The 20709-nt window shown below is 42.9% G+C and overlaps 1 protein-coding gene across 4 annotated transcripts in view; it reads right to left on the bottom strand.

Annotated features, from left to right (window-relative positions):
- The window catches only part of RAD9A (RAD9 checkpoint clamp component A), a 42435-nt gene that overhangs the window by 11280 nt on the left and 10446 nt on the right, over positions 1 to 20709 (bottom strand). The window contains exons 1-4 of one of the 4 annotated variants that reach the window (XM_048483941.1): positions 5380 to 5400; positions 2386 to 2558; positions 1530 to 1600; positions 698 to 838 (exon numbers count right to left, since the gene is read on the bottom strand). In XM_048483941.1, the coding sequence (XP_048339898.1) occupies positions 698 to 838; positions 1530 to 1600; positions 2386 to 2419 (246 nt within the window). In that variant the 5' untranslated portion in view covers positions 2420 to 2558; positions 5380 to 5400. Of the gene's footprint in view, positions 1 to 697; positions 839 to 1529; positions 1601 to 2385; positions 2559 to 5379; positions 5401 to 5421; positions 5443 to 5484; positions 5559 to 20709 lie in introns of those variants that run through there. The other 3 variants (XM_048483938.1, XM_048483940.1, XM_048483939.1) reach the window with 3 other exon arrangements.

Below are 20709 nucleotides of genomic sequence, written 5' to 3' on the forward strand. Positions count from 1 at the left end.
AATTGGCCACACAGGGCAAAAACCATACATGGAAGTGGTCTTGCAGCTTGATCCTTTCATGTATGCATGAACAGGAAATCCTCCTGAATTTAATGGGGTTTAATCCTATGCAAGTATGAAAATGCATGGTGTCAGTTTCCAAGTGTGGGAAGAGGCAAACACAACAGAATTTCTACTGTTTCTGAATGATACACCAACTCGGCTTCAAATTCAGAATTTCTGTCTGTCATTAACAAGGCACATTGCATGCCCTCAAGTATCATCCTTTCTATAATCATACTTCCAAGGAGGAGTCCATGTGGTAAAATACAGGATATGTTACAACTACCCGACAGAAAACAGCCTGGTTCAGAACCATAGCAGACAAGCCTAATTGGATTACAGTGCTCAGACTAGAAGTCTTGAATGAATGACTCTTATTATAATACAACTTTGTGCACACATAAAACTAAATGTCAAACAAAGAAGTTTAGCCTACCCTCATTTCTGACATGCTAGTTTTCTTTATGTAGAGCTTTTATTCCATGGGGGAATGCTCAAATAGGTCGCTACCACCTACAGTCTGAAATGGTACCGTGCATAACAATTCTATCATTGCTCATGTTTCTCTGAGCCAGGCTATTGTCACAGACAGCAGGTGCTGTACTGGTCCTTCCAAGAACAGCCTGCAACCTACACATAACCCAATATAACTAACCTTCATAAGCACTTTACATCTGACAGGGCCTGCATCAGGGACAGGCCTTGATTCTCCAGGTGCATAGTGCTGGAAGAAGAGTGGGGCGAACAGGAAGCAGGCATATGCCGAACGAGATGCATTTACTGCACGTAAAGAGAGCTGGAAAGAGAGAATCAAAGCATCAAGAATGTCAGATTTGCAGTCAATCAAAAGGCTCCCAGCTTCCTTGTAGTCCCCTAGTAGCTGAAGACTGCTTTGTACAGATACAGAATTCACTGGTCTGCACATATGCCCATCACCAGATAACATGTCAACAATGAGTAGAAAAATAGTAGCACACAAGACTTTGTATTATATACGCACATATCTTGAGAAATACATCTGCACTGTGCTGCTGGAACATCTTCACTTTGTCACATAGGTGACATCTCACTAATGAATAACCATTTTCCGCTTTTAAAACTTTTTGTTTTTATCAAACTTTGGAGAGTTATACCTAATAAGTACAGAACCTTAGCTTCTTATTCTACAGTGATAGAATGTTTTACTCAAAGCCCACGCTCCAATTTCCAAGTGAACAAAACTCCCTGATTCCTTTCTGCCCACAACCATTTAAACTCAGTCTAAACAAATCCCTATATTCCAGTAGCATCCAACTTGCAGGACACAAACTATGTTTGCTAGAATTTCAGTGGGATCCCTCTTCTCAGATGTTGGGAATCGTCTGACCCTCCTTGGCCCATTTTGCTGTGGGTTGACTCATTTTGCTGTGGGTTGTCCCCTTCTACACTCCTCGTGTTTCTTTTTTTAAACAAAAGCTGTCGTCTTCCGCTCTCAGACCCTTGCTTACCCCTTCCTTCAGCGGCTCAATGTAGACTTCATCTCCAATGCGGGAGAGAGAGTGCACCGCTTTTCCCAGAGCTGCATGGAGGGACAGAAGAACATTGAATCATCATGAATAAGTTGAAGTGACTATCAGTGCATTCACCACAGCCCCCACAGCGCAGGCTTGACATCATCTTGCACAGACTCGCTTCCATTAAAACATCAGCTTGGACCATTGTTTATTGTTATTCTGCAGTGAGGTGAAACACTGCTGAAGTCCCCGCCCACCCAGATCAAAACAACTCTTTTCCATTATCTCTCCAGTACAGTGCCACAAAGCTTCCCACCACCACCACTTCCTTTCTTTCCAGCCTTTCTCCCAGCCCAACAGGAAATTACCTTTTTAGGATACAAAGCCCTCATCAGCATGCTTTCCCTCTACTACGTTCATGCAACATGGCTGTAAAAATTCCAGGTAGGCAATCTCCCTTGAGGCTGAAAACTAGATATGAGCTCCTATGGATTAATTTTTTTCCCTGCAGTAACCATTCATTCCGATACCAAGATCGCAAACCCTCTAAATAGAGTAGTTATTTCTGAAATGTGCAAATCAGTCACATGGTATGATCTGATGCAAGAGTGTTTAGCAATCTCATGCGCATCCTCATTCTACACCATCTGCCATTTAAACTGAGGATTTGGCTGATAAATAAATAAATAAAATCTTTTGTAATGCCCAAACTATTCAGTAGCTCTAGAAGGGGAAGCCTCTCATTCCTCTGCTCACTTAAGGCAAATAGCTCCCTCCTTGAGGAACACAAGCCCAATGTCAGCACTCTCCAGAGGAGAATGACCCATATCCAAACAGATTCTTGCCCTACCTTTCACATTACCACCAGTAATGATGCACTTCATGCTCAAGGAGAGAAGCTGCCAAGGTCATCCACATTAGGTGCAGGGAATGAAACACCTGTGAAATTGTTATTCACTATTGTTTCCTAATGTCACCTTTCCTCTGGGTTAGGAAAAATCCCCATAGGCTTCAAAGTGGACACTAGGAGATTAAAAATAAGAATAAATTCATTATTAGTACTGCTAACATTTTTGGAGTACATATTTAAGCTAAGGATAAACACCTATTGTGTTGCAATCACTAGATACTGATTCCAAATTAGACCCACTAGGGACTCATCTAGATAAGTAAGCATAGAGGCTTAAATCATATTCCAATTTGGAAGCAGTTGAACAGCTATCTAGAATTTTACAAACTGCCCATTTACAAGTGCATACTTAATGGCTGTAGGTAGATCAAAAAGCGAATTCTTTACCCACTGTAAAAACCCAAAGTTTTGAGAAAACTCAAGTTTATAAGTTCAGAATTAGAGTAAAAATTGTTTATACACTTTACTTGTTCTGACCTGCAGCCCAATCTCATACTTCTTTACTCACAAGTAAGTCTCACTAAATTTAATAGTGCTGACATCCAATTAAATGGGCACAGGACTCCATCTTCAGTATCTGCACAGCCATTTCCAATTTGGAACATGATTTAGGCCTCTGTTATTTCAATCCTATGCTTAGTTATCTAGATAAGCCCCATTGAATAGTAGTACTTCTGAGTAGGCATGCATGGCACTTCCAGTTTTATTGCAAATTATGTGTTCACTAATTCAGCATTGTACAGGAGTTTGCTTTAGTTCCTACAGGAGGAGGAGGAGTTTGGATTTATATCCCCCCTTTCTCTCCTGCAGGAGACTCAAAGGGGCTTACAATCTCCTTGCCCTTCCCCCCTCACAACAAACACTCTGGCCGTTTCCGCACGGCCTCCTGCCGCCCCCACGCCGCCAAGAGTGCGGGCGGCGTGGGGGCGGAAGCCCGTTCGCATGCAAGCATGCGAACGGGCGAAGCGGAGGCCGGCAGACGGCAGGCGGCTCCGCACGGAGCCGCCTCTGCGCCCTCCCCCGCCCCACTCACGGTGTCCTCCTTGTCACCTGCAGGGCGTCACAGCCCCGCCCACACTGCCCTCCGACCCCTGGAGGTCGGAGGACAGTGTGGGCGGGGCTGCGACGCCCCGCAGGCGACGAGGAGGACACCGTGAGTGGGGCGGAGACGGGAGACAGCGTCTTCCCGGCGGCGCGGTTCGCACCGCGCCGCAGGGAAGACGCTCCCTCCCCAACAACAACCCTTTAAAGGGTTGTTGTTTAGGGCGGCTTGACGCCGCCCTGGGGGGAGGGAAGAAGAGTCAGGTCGCCGCTGCTGCGTTGCAGCAGCGGCGCCTGTGCGAACGGCGGCCTGGGGGTGCCTTATTTGGGGCCCCCAGGCCGTCATAAATGGGCCGTGCGGAAACGGCCTCTGTGAGGTAGGTGGGGCTGAGAGAGCTCAGAGAAGCTGTGACTAGCCCAAGGTCACCCAGCTGGCGTGTGTGGGAGTGTACAGGCTAATCTGAATTCCACAGCTCAGGCGGCGAGCTGGGAATCAAACCTGGTTCCTCCAGATTAGATACACGAGTTCTTAACCTCTTATGCCACAGGTTGTACCCCTGCATACATATCAACCGTACAAAGCCAATCCAGCTGCGACTACACTTGCCTTAAAAACAATGAAAGTCCTTTTTATTCTGCAGGGCATTTGGAGTTCAGAAAGTGAACACCTTCTGAAAAGTTGTCAAACTTACTAACAGATATCAGTAGTTCATTTCAAAGGTGTTTCAACATTTAATGAATGTTATGCCTGTTAGGCACTTTGCCAAAGAGTGATTACTGCTGCATTTTATGGGCTTGTTTTTTAGTGATGGTTACGGCATTGCTGAGCAACACAAATAGCTCAGTTTAGTTAGACAGGGCTGGCCATGGTTAGTATTTGGATGGGAGGCAACGCAAACCACCTCCACTTGTCTCTTGCCTGGAATGCCTTCTGGATGGGTTCGCCACGAGATGGCTGTGACGCAACAGCACATAGTGGGGATTATTGCCCCAGAACCTATTAGTTTATGGGAGGAGTACAATGTCTTTAATAGAATGACAAAATAAGCCAAGGAAAACTAAGCAGAGTCAACCCTGGTTAGTACTTGGATGGGAGACCACTAAGGAATACCAGGGTCACTATGCAGACAAAGGCAATGATGAACCACCTCTGTCAGACTCTTGTCTTGAAGAACCTACTGGGTTGCACTAAATTGGCTGCGACTTGACAGAGTTTTACATATATATGAATTCAGTGGGACTGACTTGCCCAATAACTGAGCACAGGATTGGACTGATGTGCTCTGATGAAGCTGATGGCATGATTAATATAGGTCTGTGCTCCCCTCTTTCCCCAGTGGCAAAAAGCACCAGGGCCAGTGCTTCCTGGGTTGGTCCAGTTTGGAGAAGACCACTTTACCACCTTGGGACATTTCTGTAACATTGCTTTGTTTACAAACACAGAAGTAGGGCACAGACGGAAATAAACAGGCACTCATAGAAGGCTGCAGACCCATCAGAGTATATCAGACCCCCCTCCCCCCTCTTCAACAGTCGTTTCACGTGGCTTCAACACATTTTGCTTCTGAGTTGGTAACTGGAGGATGCCACTCAACTAGCACGCTTTGGGCACCAGGACTGGCTCGGAGGAGAAGGCTAATTGTTGATCCCTAACCAAACCTTTAAAAACGTACCCGTTGCGTTGCTTTATGAATTTTAGGGGCGACAGAGGAGGTGGAGCAAACCCTTAAAAGCACATCAGTTTCCCGCAATTCCAGACCAAAGCAGTCTTAAATTAGATGAGCTTTTGGAATAACATTCAGCTACTCTAGGCCGCCACTCAAGGCTGGTATCTCTCAAAGGGAAAATCCTCCCGGGGGGGGGGGGGGGGCGTTTGATCTCACCGATCTTTACCCAAGCGACTCCCCCTATTCCAGCCCACTGTAGGAAACAGACCCTGCCTCCTGACCATCTTGGGTTGGGTTAGCATCGTAAGCCCGGGTTCCCCGATTCTCCTACCTCCCGCCAAAGTCAAGCAGATATACCAAACTTCTCTCCCTTGACGGGCCCGCCTCTTTCTCCCAAGATGCCTTCCTATTGGACAATGTGCTAACTGCGTTACGGGAAAGCTGTAGAAGCGGGACGGGGAAGAACGGGTTAAGATTTGATGAAGGAGGACTTCCGCCCACGTGATAATATGGGGCTCTGCTAGCGAGCGCGTGGGTGAATAACTGGAGACGGCTACTCTTGGGAGCGGAGGAAAAAGTTTGCAGTTTTTTTACACTCGCTGCGTTCTTGGTCTTAGCAATAAGAAAAGCTGAGAGGGGGGTTGGGGGTTGAGGTAAAGGGGATTATATCGTTCTCCTTTCACCATTATTTTATCCTCATAACATCTCTGACTAGTGAGGTGGGTTAGGGCTAAGGTTATCCAGCAAACCTTCCATGATTCGAAACGGGATCACCTAGGTCCTTAATCCTTATAACTCGCTGACTTTGATATGAGGAGGCTGATTAAAGGAAGGTTCTTGTTTTCTAATTTTCCAGATGTGCATTGTACTGCTTGGTTGCGCAGGATTCAGATGACTTCTTTTGCTTTTGTAATTTGCAGTGTAAACGTTTTCACATAAAGATTGGGAAAGCTGAGAAAATCTAAACTGTTAAGCTGATCCGACATTCAGCAGGGGGTTGGACTATGTGGCCTTTAAGCCTCCTTCCAACTCTTATGATTCCTGACAAGTGTTCAGGAAACAAATCAGACAGACTTCTTTTCTGAAACCTCTGAAAAAGGAAGCTCTTCAGTAGCACATTCCATAAGGATGGTGAGACAACAGATAGTCTGGTTTCTGGAAAAGCAAGAGCATCCAACCCTAATATATAACTAGTGCATGACTTCTCCTGGGAAGCGATGGCCCATAGATCCCAGGTAGTAACTTGCCTTTTGCTCTGAAAAACATTTTCAAACCTACACTGCACGTGGCTGTACTTGGTGCCGTTACAAATAAACATTTTCTCAAATTTCAAATAAAAGGATGTTAGCACTAATGAACAGCAGATCGTGAAATGGTGTTGTGGAAATGTTTCAGAATGAGGCAAGTAAGTCTGATTCTGAACAGCCTTACTGGAAAGTCAGTTCTGCTGAAATACATACAGGATTGTGGTGAGCAGCTAGGATTTTCTTAAAAAAAACTACCTTGCTCACACCTTTGAGAGAAAATTATCTGCAGTCATCAGTGTAAGATTTCACAGCTTGAAGAAAAACATTCCTAACTAATTCTGCATATCAGTCTTCTCTTATAATTAGGGCTACCAACCTCAAGGTGAGGCTGGGAGCTCTCCAAGGATTACAGCTGGTGTCAGAACAACAAAATTGGTTTTCCTGGAGAAAATGCCAGTTTTAGAGGGGGTACTCTATGGAATTACAACACTGCTGAGTTTCCTCCCCTCATCAAACCTCACCTTCCCCCAGCACTACCTCCTAATCTCCAAGAAGCTGAAGAAGGAAATCCTAACAGATAGACAATTGCAGAGGCTGGTTCTGAAATCGGCAATTCTATCCCCCGCTCAGAAAATATCATGGACAAGGCTCACTGAAAAATCTGCAAGAAATCATAGTTACAGTTGCTTCATTTAAGAGGACAGTTTACTGTTAAATGCAGTATTCTCTACAAAGGGAATTCTCAGAATGTGGCTGCCCTACAGAAAGTTTTGAGGGTGTTGTATGAGGTGATCCAATGCCGGATGCAAGGATCTCTGTGTGTATCAAGTGCTGTCAAGTCACTTCATAGCAATGCTGTGAAGGGAGGGGGAGTAATTTTCAGCTCAGTGTATTAGGACTAACAGCATACCGTATATACTCATGTATAAGTCGAATTTTTCAGCACATTTTTAATGCTGAAAAAGCTCCCCTCGACTTATATGCGGGCCATTAAAATTTTTTGTGTGTTTTTACTTTGCTGGCCAGCAGGGGGCACAGTTTTTATGCTAGTGACACCAAAATTTCAGGGTACCCTCAGAAGACACTCCTGATGATACCAGCCAAGTTTGGTAAAGTTTGGTTCAGGGGGTCCAAAGTTATGGACCCCCAAAGGAGGTGCCCCCATTCCCTATTGTTTTCAATGGGAGCTATTAGTAGATGAGGCTACCCTTTTGAGGGTCCATAACTTTGGACTCTCTGAACCAAGCTTCACCAAACCTGGCTGGTCTCATCAGGAGAGTCTCTTTATGATACCAGCCAGGTTTGGTGAAGTTTGGGTCAGGGGATCCAAAGTTATTGATCCCCAAAAGGGTGCCCCATCCCCCATTGTTTACAATGGAAGCTAATAGTAGATTTTCCATTTCTGATAATATCCCTCTTAAAATCTAAGTTGGGTTACATTTGGACATACAGATGATGATGAGGAATCCAGTTTTGAAGGATTTTAACTCCTGTGTTTAGCTTGGTTGCTGATTGAGCTAAGGTTTTTGTACTTTTAAAGTTGCTGTTGAGACCATATTGTTCTTGTTGACCCTCTTTTCCACTTACAGAGCCAGTTTACTGTTTTTCTTTGAAATAAATATTCAAAAACATTTAACCTACTGATGCCTCAATTGATGTAATTTTATTGGTATCTATTTTTATTTTTGAAATTTACCAGCAGCTGCTGCATTTCCCACCCTTCGACTTATACGCGAGTCAATAAGTTTTCCCAGTTTTTTGTGGTAAAATTAAGTGCCTCGACTTATATGCGGGTCGATTTATACATGAGTATATACGGTAATTTAACATGGTTTTGCACCAGGGTTGATGTCCCTCTCCCCCTATACATGACACAGCTGTTGGAGAATGCTGTAATTTTACTTCCCTGTATTCAGAATTGTTTTGCAAGTTCTAATGCCTCTGGTGCTGGGCCCGCGTGCTAAAGATGCAAATTTTATTTTCTTGAGAGGTTGCTTGTTTTTGTTAGCTTTACTGTAATTAACATGAGCTATGAAACAGAGGAGGAAAAAAACCAATAATACCTCACAAAACAGACATATTTGAAACCTTAACTTTAAACAAACTCAAGAACAGGACCTTAGGCCACTGTGAAAAATGGCTCCTTTTCTCTCCTTCCTCCCCTTCCCTTCCCCAAATTGTAGAATGGCTCCCCTGTGACCAGTACCTAACAATCCATGAAAATCAAATAAGTTTCCTCTCTGGAAAGAAAACCTCGTGCCAGCATAAACAGACCTGTTTTTTTTAAAAAACTAGCATAAGAGGGTAATAATATTTGCCTGCTTTAAGAGAGCACCTGGGGTTAAACTTGGCACTTGGATTGCTACAAAACAGAATTGAAAGGTAAACGTATGATCTCATCATATCCATGTACAATCTAATCAACTGCAGGATATACATTAGCACAAATAAAGTCTTCATATAAAACTTGCTGCTAAATCCTCAATTATCATTCAGTTTTACCTATAGAACATCTCTGAAACAGTTGTAGAACAGGGCTCATTCATTTCTCAGTAACTTGGAACTTAATTTTCCTCTACTGTTAATTGTAGGTAGTCTTTTCCCCTGCCCAGGCCAGTCATTACTTGGAATTAACCCAAGTGAGTCCCAGTTACACAATGAGATTAAACTGGTTTAAGAAATCCAAGTGTTTTGTCTTAAATGTATTATGGATCAGCTTGCTAATCAGGTTGGCTGCAGTCCAAAGAGCCATGGGAATAGTTCCATTCTCCAATGAGGGTTTTGCCTACAGTTTCTCAAGCAGCAGGCCCTGATGATGCATAGCAAATAGCTTTTAAAAGTCAAGGAAGTTTTAAAATATTTGTGGTGTTGCATGAGGATTTGTTGTTCCTAGGAATACACCAGCAGTCTTTTGGATATGTGCAAGCTCTTGGACAATGCCCAAAGTGAATTTCAAAAATATGTTTTTTTGCTTTCAATGGGCTTACTCAGAAACAAGCTCTACTGAATAAAATGGTACTTATGTCCTGGTAAATGCACATAGGAATGCAACCCTAGAATGTTTTGCCTTTTGCCAGTGAGGTTAGCAGCTTTGCTTCTGAAATTAGTATAGTAACAAATAGCTTGTATTGATGAGAACACACATGTAAGCAAAAGTGAGTGTTTCATCTTGTTCACTGCCAGCATTCACATACAAGGCCCGTATGGAACACACACCTGCACACACCACTGCCACTGCCTTGAAATGACTGAGCTATAGTACTAAAAAGATGCTTGGTATTCAGCCACTAAATCACAGCCCTCTTAAATTCAGGCCTTCAAGCTATCTTTGTGAACATAACTCCTGTCACAACCTCTAGCAGGGATGACATTAAGCTCCTCCCCTACCATGTTTTGCAAGTTATATAAAACTATGGGGCTAGTTTCCTTTTCAGTGATTGGAGCTGAAGAAAGTGGATTTGAATTTCTAATCTAGTAATTCACATGAATATGTGAAGATGCCTTATACTGAATCAGACCATTGGTCCGACAAGGTGAGTGTTGTCTACCCTGGAGTGGCAGTGGCTGTCCAGGATCTCAGACAGAGGTCTTTCACATCACCTGCCACCTGGCCCTTTTAGCAGGAGATGCTGGGAATATTGAACCCGGGGCCTTCTTCATGCCAAGCAGACCTGTCATTGACCCAACTAATATCTAATTTGTTGTTTGCAGGCTCTAGCAAGCCTCCAAAAATAATGCCTAGTAGTTACGAATAAAATTCCTCAGATAAGTAAACCTTCCACAGAAACCCTATGCCTGTGACCTGCAAATTACTTTTCTCCAGTGGAGCAGACAAAGCTTTTGTGAATTCTGTGGACTCTGAACACAAATAAGGCATCACCTTTTGTCTATTTTTGGTGCCTTATGAATCAAAGCCACACACATTTCTTGCAAAACAAAGTTTGGCCAAGGGGGAGGGGAGGGGGGCTTGTTGAGTGCTAGCATAACATATTGTGATTGTGAATCACCAGGTCTAAATGCCAGTGTGACAAAACAGAACCAACAACTGAATATTGCAATAGCTAGAATAACCAGACAGGGAACAGGGATCAATGCTGGCAACCATTTGGACTCATAGAGGTCTTGCATTTGTAGACTAGTAATAGTAAAATGTGCAATGTTAAAAGATATTTGCGATGTTAACAGTACTGGTTAGTGGCTACTCTGTTGCAGTCATTTCTTACTGATTTGCACACAGAGCTTCCTTGCCTGCAACGATTTTTCCCCCTGTTTATTTTCATCAGCATATTTATTCTTTTGTGTACACTGATCTGCTGCCTGTAGGGAGCAGAGGAGGAAGACTGCAGAGACCTATAGCGTCACTTTGGGAATCTGATACAGGATAAACAGTGTTGCTGGCTGCTTTTATTTGCTTCCATTTATGATTTTTATGTGTATGTACAGTTAAAATATTACAAATATTACAAAGACAGCCATAGGTCTCCCATGTTTCACCCAACGATCACAAAAGAGATGACAATTTAGGAAATGACTCAAAAGAAGGAGAGACAGTCAGAGCAACTCTTTAATCATTGCTTTTGCATACTGAGATGCAGAAATAGGGGACAAAGTACAAAACAGAACAATGATGCAAGAAAGAAGAGTCTTTGGGGCTAATGTAGCAGTAGAGCATAAAGAACATTCTTACGCATAGACTACAAGTGCAGTACTTGTGGCAATGTGATTATTGTTGAACCAAAGGGGAGCTGGCTGGGGAGGAGGGGCGGTGCTGCTCTTAGCTGATACTTTTCTGAATGTGCGCCACTGCTGGGCCAGGTGCCTGAGGAAACACAGTATAAACAGGCTGCTGACCAAAGCCAGATCTTCTTCTACCCTGACACAACGGCAGAGGAGAGACAGCATGCTAAGATGCTCTGCAGAAACAGAATAAGCCAAGAAAATATGGCTGTGGTACTGTTTCCATTTTAGCAAAATACTTGCTATGGTTCAAGATTGCTGTGCTTTTTTGAAGGCACTACCATGATACATACAAACATTACATACATATGTAAAGTGACAATAATTTCTCCCATTAAAGATAACACATCTAGAAATATGAGAAACAGTTCTAAAATGCAAACCTGTGGTTATTCTCCAAGTCAGTTTTAGAGAAAGACTGACATATATAATTTTCAGACAGTGGTTATGTTGGTCCATAGTAAAACAGCTAGATCTGAGTCCCGTGGCACTTTAAAGTCCAACAAGAATTTTAGAGCATGAACTTTTGAGAGTCAAAGCTCTTTTCAGCCTGATACCCTCATCTGACAAAGCGAGCTTGGACTCTCAAACTCAGTTTATACCCCCCAAATTTTGTTGGTACCTAAGGGGGTACAGGATTTTAATCTAGTTGTCAAATCTAACTCACAGTGACTCTGTTAAAAGAATGCAAAATCGTGGCTTATTTTAATTGATGGGTTTTTGAAGCCAGAGTGTCTTCTAGAGATGATAGCTGAAATCCTAGTTTGTCTCAACAAATGGTTTAATTTGCTCTGGCTAGGCATCTCTTGAGCAGGAGAGTGAGTGCACAGAGAGGCTCTGGGGAACAAGTAGGATTAAGCCAGGATGTCACATGGAAGCATAGCTAACAACAACTTGTCAATTAACTTCGTGTGTGGTTTCAGATCTTGTTTCAATGGTCCATAGTCACTGCATTTGGATGATCACACATAGGCCAGAGGCAGCAACAGTGTGAACAGCAATTTTCCAAGTGTTTTTTCCCTGTGGGTGTAAATGCAGAGGCAATTGCAATAGCAGTGGATTACCTATGGCATTTTTCCTGTGCAGAGTGAGAGAATGCTTGAATGTCTTATCTGTGATTGTGAGCAAAGATGTATGAGTGAGAATGTTTAAAAAGCATTGTTCTTGCTCATAGGGACAGAAGCCCTCTGTTGACATTTGCTTCATGGGGAGCTAGAACCCACCAGCCATGCATTTTTGGAATGCAGTTTGTATAATTGTCATATCATGTACAGTGTAAATTGGGCAATACATTATTTTTTTCTGTGTGGGTTAAGCTTCCATTCATTTCATGTGAATGGAAGCTGTACCCCTCTGGAAAATCCATGCATTGCCCATTTCACAACATGACAGATCATGACCAAAACACACTATTGGTTGGCTTCTGCTCCGTGTGAATAGAATGCAACACAACAACAGCCAGCGATCACACTGAAGGCCAGTATGCTCTTTCCCACTATGCACATATACACGACCAACTCAGCTGATAAAAGACAGCTTCATAATAAAGAAGAGATATCTAAAGCTTGATTTAAATCCCTGGATGATTAATTAGAGTTTTATAATCCAAACAGCTTCCCTTTAAATATATTCCCTTTTTAGAAGATACTAACTACACTGTCCCCAAAGTAAAATCTGTAAGCTTGCATTTTTTTTGGAAATGTTACATTAATGGTATGCTTCGCTTGCAATTTGAATATTATTTTTATGTGCCTATCTTTGGTTTTTTCACCACTTTGTTGTAAACAGAGTTTACACAGATCACACTTCGGTGCCGTATGTAGTGCCACTCCTAAATTCTTCATCTCTCCCACCTACAGTGTTCTTAAAAGTTTGTTTTCTAACAGTACACACAGAATTCAGAGGGGAATTAACTTTTAGTGGCTTTGGTCCTGGAAAAAGTCTTGGTCTTTCATTGTGCTTGTTCAAAGAAGCATTACTGTGGACCAAAAAGTCTTTTATGTCTTTTGGACATCTAAAGGGGCCCAATTAGTTTATATCAACATGTTGGTATATCACCTAGGAGATGCAGATATTTTCCACATGTCAGCTTTTAAAATATTATACAATCATTGGGGCTACAATTTAAAGAGGAAGATCAGTGCAGGGAAAGACTGGATATTTTTGAATTTCAATGACACACTTTTCTAAGAATCCATGTTAGCATATCTGTTTGGTGAAAATGTGTTGATAATGATTGTACTCTCTGACATGGGGATTCAGAAAGATTACTTCTTTTTCCTAATGTTGGCTAACAGTACCAAAGAATTCCAGCCAACAAACAATCCCAGTATAAAATAATTTCAGGCAAGTTGACATGAGAATCAATTGTTGCCTGAACAAAAAAAAAAGTCTTGTGGCATTTCAGTGTCTATCACGGCATAAACTTTAGGAGCTGATGCTTACTTCAACAGCTGCAAGAATTTAAAAAATGAATTATTCAGTTGCAAAGGGTTATCCACATCTGTATACAAAAAGCCCACAAAGTTACTGTTTGCTCAGATATGCTCTAATGGGACCAGGGCTCAATAGTCAAGCACCTGCTTTGCATGAGGAAAGCCCCTGGTCCAAGCTCTGGCTTCTCCAGTTAAAAGGATTAGGCAGTACATTATGTGAAAGACTATAGTGTAGTGGTTATTGTTGAACTAGGATAGCCGGGTTCAAATACCCATTCACCCATGGAAGTTTAGGGTCCTTGGGACAGTCACTCTCTCTCTCAGCATGACCTACTTCATGGGGTTGTTGTGAGGATAAAATAGAGGAGGGAAGAATGATATCGTAAATTACTTTAGGTCCCTATTGGAGGGGAAAGCAGGGTATGGATATATAACGAAATAAATTGTAGCTGGGGCTCATTCCACACATGCAGAATAGTGCACTTTCAAACTGCTTTCAGTGCTCTTTGAAGCTGTGTGGAATGGCAAAATCCACTTGCAAACAGATGTGAAAGTGGTTTGAAAACGCATTATTTTGCATGTGCGGAAGGGACTCTGAAGAACTGCTTCCAGTCAAAGAAGAAGACCAGTGGTCCAACTCAGTATAAAACAGCTTCATGTAAGCTTCCGCCAAGGTACCTAAGGAACAATATATCCTAGGAGCAATTGCTCAGGCTGAAAAGAAATTGTTTAGATTTTTGAACAGAGAACATCAGGCAGACAGCTTAATTCAAGATCAGAGTACCTGTAATGTTTCCACAATAATCTAAAATCAGCTGGGGGAGAGGGATTTCTGCTGAAAAACAGGAGGAATGGGCTAATTCTTCATATAAGGTTAGTCACTTGTGTGGTAGGGAGTCTTCCATGGTAACACAGTTCTTTTAGTAATTAAACTACATCAAATAGTTTTGCCTAAGCCCTCTGGAGCTGAATGCCCCTGCTCCAAATGGCTCTTGCAGATCTATTTTAAATGATCTATCCTCCCACTGTCCACCTCCACTGTGTGTCTTGGTCTGAAAGTATGTTGTTCCTTAACTTGTAGGTATGATCCACCTTTTATTAGGACTAACCAAAATGACACAAAATAGGTTCAACATGGCATATTGTATTATTGTGCTTCTTTGTTGGCCAGCAGGGGGCATAAAAAACCTAGTGGTTTGAAGTTGGATGCTTTAAGCACAGCATCTTGTAGGAAAGGAGAGGAGCTCAAGCCAAGACAGATGTGGGAAATAGAATCTTTTGGGGATGTTTCACAAAGCAATTCAGTCCCGTGACAGAGGGAGAACTGGGTGCAAGTACTTTAGGCAGAAATACCAGTGTTTCTTCCCTTCCTTTGGAACACTGACTGAAAAAGCAGTAGCTGTATCAGCAGGCAGCCAATGACAAGGCCACACTTAGTGACTTTTCTCTGTATATTCGTTGTTGCAGATGGCCAGTGGTGGGTCAGGCAAATGCGCTGGCACAGACCCATGCCAGTTTCAGGAACTACTTTCTCTCTACCACCAACCACCCCCAGATTGGGTTGCCCATCAACTGGCAGATTGAAACTGAATTTCATTAGTCTTAAAGAACAGTTTGCACGATCAAGTCAGAAAACATGCCCCGCCCCCATTTCCCCTGTAAACTGATTTTCTTAGTGATCAGGTTAGGCTTTGTACTTTCTAATTCTTACCTGTAAGAAATCCCTGTGGACAGGGATTTTTTTCTATAAGTCTTCATACATGAAATTTCAGAGCAAAAGATATGGGGTAGAAGATGCATGCAAGAGAAGAAAAAATGAAAATATGGGTGATTTGGAGGTGTGGGGGATGGTTGCTTGTGATTTCACACAATGTATAGTTGACTTGGGCAACTTACTGCAGAAAGGGGTAATGACATTCACTATCTTAAACCATCCTTAAAAGGGTCAGTGTTGTATAGTGATTAGAGTGCTAGTCTGGAACATGGACAGCTTGAGTTCAAATCCACATACCCATGAAGCTCATTGGGCCAATCACTCTCTCAGCTTAACAGGACCTCACAAGGCTGTTGTGAGGATGCACTGAAGAACAGGAGAATCATGGGTATTGTCCTGAGCTCTTTGGGGAATGGTGAGATGTAGATATGTTGGATTAAAAGGATTACGTTTTTGATAATAGGTTTGTCAACAGCTATTAATCACGACAGGATAATGGAACCTTTATGTTCAGAGGTATCTGTAGATAGACAGAGGTATCTGTAGATACCTTCTTATTTCCCTTTTTTTAAAAACAGAAAAAAACAAAGAAAACAAAATTAAGAATATCCATAAAGCCTTGCTTGAGGGCTTCTCAGCAGCATCTATGGGGCCACTGATACAAACAGGCTGTTATACCAAATGGATCCCCTGTACTATGCAGCAACATTAGGCGTCTTTTATATGGTAACTCTGAAAACAAGAGACAATCTCCATGCTCTGTGTGTGTAGTAATTTTTTTTCTTAATTAATAAACAGGAGAGGCCATTGGGCAATATTATGAGGCATCACCTTAATGAAAATTAAAGAAACCGTCTGAAGTTCCAGCTGGGCTTTTGTTCAAGCGAATGACGTTTATTGACGTGGCTTAACTTTCCATTCTACCTCCTCCTTCTGCTGGCTTATATCTTTGCCCATTAGAACTGTTAGTACAAAGGCATAGCATAGCAATCACGGCGGCTTCTCTCAGTCTCTCTCTTTAATTGGTTATAATGGTAACATGTTTGGGAGAACGAAGGGCCGGGGAATGAAATTCATGTTTTGTGTTAAGGCACACAGCAACCAAAAGCCTAGCCCAGTTTTTTCCGCCGCTTTCATTGAGAAATTCCAGCACCTCCGTGCTTTGGATCAGGGACTTGAAATTTGGCAGCAGATAGGTTTCGCTTTGGTGTTAGGCGGGAGCCTTGCTTTTGTCGGCCTGGGGAAAATCTGCCCACATTTGGCCGTATTGGAAGCCTCCAAAACGTTGCAGCTTATGCATGCTTAGCAGAGACTTTCAAGAACTTGGCAGGCGAGGTTGCCAAGCTGTCTGCGCCGAGAGCGCGCCAGCAATCGGATGGGAAGTCTGGGGGGAATCCGCGGGACTGTGTTTCTCGACCGCCAGGTGGTGGCCGAAAAGCCGAGGCATGCTGCTGTTCGTCGTGCGCCCTCTGCTGGCTGTAAAAGATAAACGCAGAATATAGTCTTGGTTGACATCACTGACTCTCCGGAGGGAGAGTGGCACAGTCTAAATCAGGGGTAGGGAACCTGCGGCTCTCCAGATGTTCAGGAACTACAATTCCCATCAGCCCCTTTCAGCATGGCCGATTGTAGTTCCTGAACATCTGGAGAGCCGCAGGTTCCCTACCCCTGGTCTAAATACTGGGATGGGTGATGGGATTCAAATAATTTAACAACCGGTTACGGTTGCGGGATACAAACCTGTATCTCTCAGAACCTAGTCTGACATTCTAACCACTACAGCACACTGGCATACTTGGTTTTACTGTGAATGGGATTGTTGTGAGCCATCTCACAGGCCATGAAAATAATGAGACAGAAATATTTGCAGTTGTTAAATCTTGCAGCTTCAAAGGGAAAGGGGGCCTCCATGTTCAGGGGTGGTAGACATCTAACTACCAGGAAGACATCACTGGGGAAGGCCTCAGCTTTTATGCCCTATTGTTGACTGTCCAGGCCACTGTCTGGTCACTGTGTGAAACAGGATGCTGAGTCAGATGGAGCACTAGTCTGATCCAGCAGGACACTTCACATGTTCTGGTGTAAATGTCCCAAATATGGAGTCATTAGATGTCTACAGGCATTCATTATCTGCTCCCCCCCTCCATCTGAAACATGGGGATGATGCACAGCTTACCTTTTCAGGTTCGTTGCAAGGATCATTGAGACAGAAAGCACTTTGAACATTTGAAATGAATTATAAATACTATTATGTGGCAAGAGAACATTCTTAGTAAATGCTATCACAAATAGTGTTAGATCTCACCTGTGATTCATGTGAAAAGCACATGGACAAAAAGGCTACAAAATTATATCACAAGGCACTTTTGTCTGTTTTCCATGGCTGTGTTCCATAATTGACCATTCTAGTTGAGATATTTGATTGCAGTGATCTACAGCTGTAACATTATACCTGTTTTGCTACTCATTCACATTACAGATCCAACTGCATCTACTCCTCAGGGTCAATGATTGTTCACCAGGTATTTTGTGGTGATAAATGAAGATAATTGTGAATGGCCCTCAGTGATTCTAAATACTCACTAGATATCATTGAACTGTCTTCAAGAAAGGTTTCATCACATGAATGTGATCACATCACAGATTTTATCACATCTCAAATATGGATGTGCTGATTTCATAGACGCAAAGGCAGAGGAAAGTTAGTGGTCAAGGAGTTACAGAATAAGCCAGTGGAGAACTTGAGTCCTTCAAAGCTTGCACAGAAACATTCATTTCTCAGATCCTTGTGTGAATCTTTGAGACACCCCTCCCCCAGGTGACTAGATGTGTAGGTGTTTCGGAATAATTTGCATGACTGTTTGAGCAATTGCATGAGCTGAGTAACTTCATGCAAACCCAGCCTGCTTCCACACAGTGAAAATTCACTCTGTAGTTCTCATTATGTGGTAAATGCAAATGTGGCTTAGCGATCATGAAATGGCGTCCCTTCTCAGTTTTCAAAACACTTTCTATGCCACTGCCCAATCCATTCTCAGCAGCACAACCGTGCAGGTTGAACTGCAAGTTGTATGCATTTGGAAGCAATTGCATGGTCATTCCACAACAGCCCACTTTCTCAGAATACCAGTGTTGTGTGAATTAGTGCTCACTCTGGTGTTTGCTTACACAACTTAAAATATGAAATTACTTCATATCATTGGCCATTTATGCATGTACTACTTACCCTGCCGCTGTTTGCTTTGCAGTAAGTTTTCCTTTTGTCTTTTCTTTTTTTGTTTATCCAGGGATTTTACCCCTGTGAATTGCCCTTAGCAGAGCCAGTCACAATTATATCCTCCCATTGCTTTGTTCTTTCTGTGCAACTCAATTTAGGGAGACTGCTTGCCACTTTTTTTTTTTGGTGCTGTCTTTGGCCTAGTGTTACGTTGCTGGACCATGTACATTTTATGTCAGATTTAGAGTGCTATAGACCTTCAGCATTAATTTTTTTAAGCCCTTCTGGTAATTTTGAAATGGTAGCCCAAAGAGTGGGAGAAACTGCTTTCGTGTGATTGGGGAAGGCGGGGGGAGAGAGAAACCCTGAAGAAAGCTTAACACACAGCGATCTCTTTCACTTTCCTTGCAAAGGGAGAGAAAAAGTCGGACTTTAACTGGTTTTGGAAACTGTGGGGTTCTCTGATCTGAGAGCGCAGTGAGTTCCAAAGAAGGGGAAACATATGTATAACTGAGAACCAATCTGAAGGGAGAGTACACTTGATGCAAAGGATACTACAAGTGGGTAAATGATCATTGTTTTATCTAGCTCATCAGACCAGCAGTGCCTCTCCAAAATTCTCCTCAGGTGTGCTGCCTTAGGTTCTTTAAAATAGAGAGGCCTGGGTTAAACAGTGGTAGGATTCAAATAATTTAACAACCGGTTACGGTGGTGGGATTCAAATAATTTAACAACTGGTTATTTACAAGCCGAAGTGGTGCAAACCTGCTGAATCCCTCCACTGGGTTAAACCATCTACATGTTCTCCATCACTGAAATAGGAGCCTTCCTCCATAAAAATGACAGTTACTTTATGCCTTGTTTTAAAGGCATTGAACTATCAAAGCACTCTTTCTGGATCATCTGATGATACTTGTGCAAGTCATTGTGATTCCAAATAATAGGGCATTTCAAGACTACCAGTATAATATTAATTCTGACTCCTTTGGAATATGTGTGGCTTGTGTGTGAGGATACTAGGTGTGTAGAGACATACTTAAAACAGACATGGAGTCCCAGTGCACTTATGCAGTATAATATTTTGTCCCGTGTAATATTCTGTCCAGGACTGAGTGCAATGTAAATTGGTTCTGCTAATTTCTAGTGCTGACTGGATGGCTAATGTTCATAGTGTCATCAATACCCCACCCCTGTATTTCAGCTTTTCAAAACTGGTTTGAATAGCAAGACAGCAAAGGAGAACGCATGTCGATTGAAGCATGGGGAGACTGGGCAAACCTGAGGACTAAACCAGCATTAAAATATGAAGGCATTTTTCATAGGAACCCCGACACACTGAGCACATTCCAAATGACACTGCGGGCAGAACTGATCTGGTTTGCAGTCCACTATCTATTAGAGTTTTTTGTTTGTTTTGTTGGCAAAAGTAGAAAGCTTGTAGCAAATCAAATACAGGAAAAGCAAGAAAGTCGCTGCAGTTTATAAAACTAAACCCTCTCCTCCAACTGTGTGTTTGTTTTTGCTGCTGCTGTCTTTGCCACTTAGCAGGCATTTGAAATTAACCAAGTTATCTTCCCAGATTTGTAACCAACCCTGTTGCAAAGCCCGGTGACCACTAAATGCGTGTTCTTTACTTACATTCAGTGGATGGGTTAAGGGAATTGTTTGTTTGTCTAATCAAAAGTGCACAACGGCATTTCTCAAAAGTAGGCTCTCTTTCTGAACTAAGGCGTTTTCCGCATGGTCCAAATATCCTGGGATGGGGCAGTGACTTACCCTGGTTTGTGCAAGATTTTTGCACGGTTCCCAGTCCTAAATCGGGGGCGCCCCATGGGATTTCCCTTATCCTGGGGTTTTCAAAAACTGGCAAATTGGCGGTTCTTTTCACATATCTCGTGCTAATCCTGCTGTCATGCAAACACCATGGAAGCTGGACCAGTTTATTTCTTCTGCCTGGCTGCCTGATCTCCCCACCCCCTGGCTTCCCCTTCTGACTTTACGTCCTTCTCTCCCACCAACTGTTGCAGCCCGCTCTTCCCAACATGTCCCCCCAAACATGTTTATTTTTCCCGCCTCACCACCTGAAGTCCCCACACCAGCAGGCCGCCTCCTTGTCCTTCTCTTCTGACGTCACATTCTTCTCTCCTGCCAACCATTGCAGCCCTTCCCGACACATCACCCCAAGCACGTTTCCTGCTCATGGCAG

Source organism: Sphaerodactylus townsendi, linkage group LG02, assembly GCF_021028975.2.
Source record: "Sphaerodactylus townsendi isolate TG3544 linkage group LG02, MPM_Stown_v2.3, whole genome shotgun sequence".
Taxonomy (NCBI): Eukaryota; Metazoa; Chordata; class Lepidosauria; order Squamata; family Sphaerodactylidae; genus Sphaerodactylus; species Sphaerodactylus townsendi.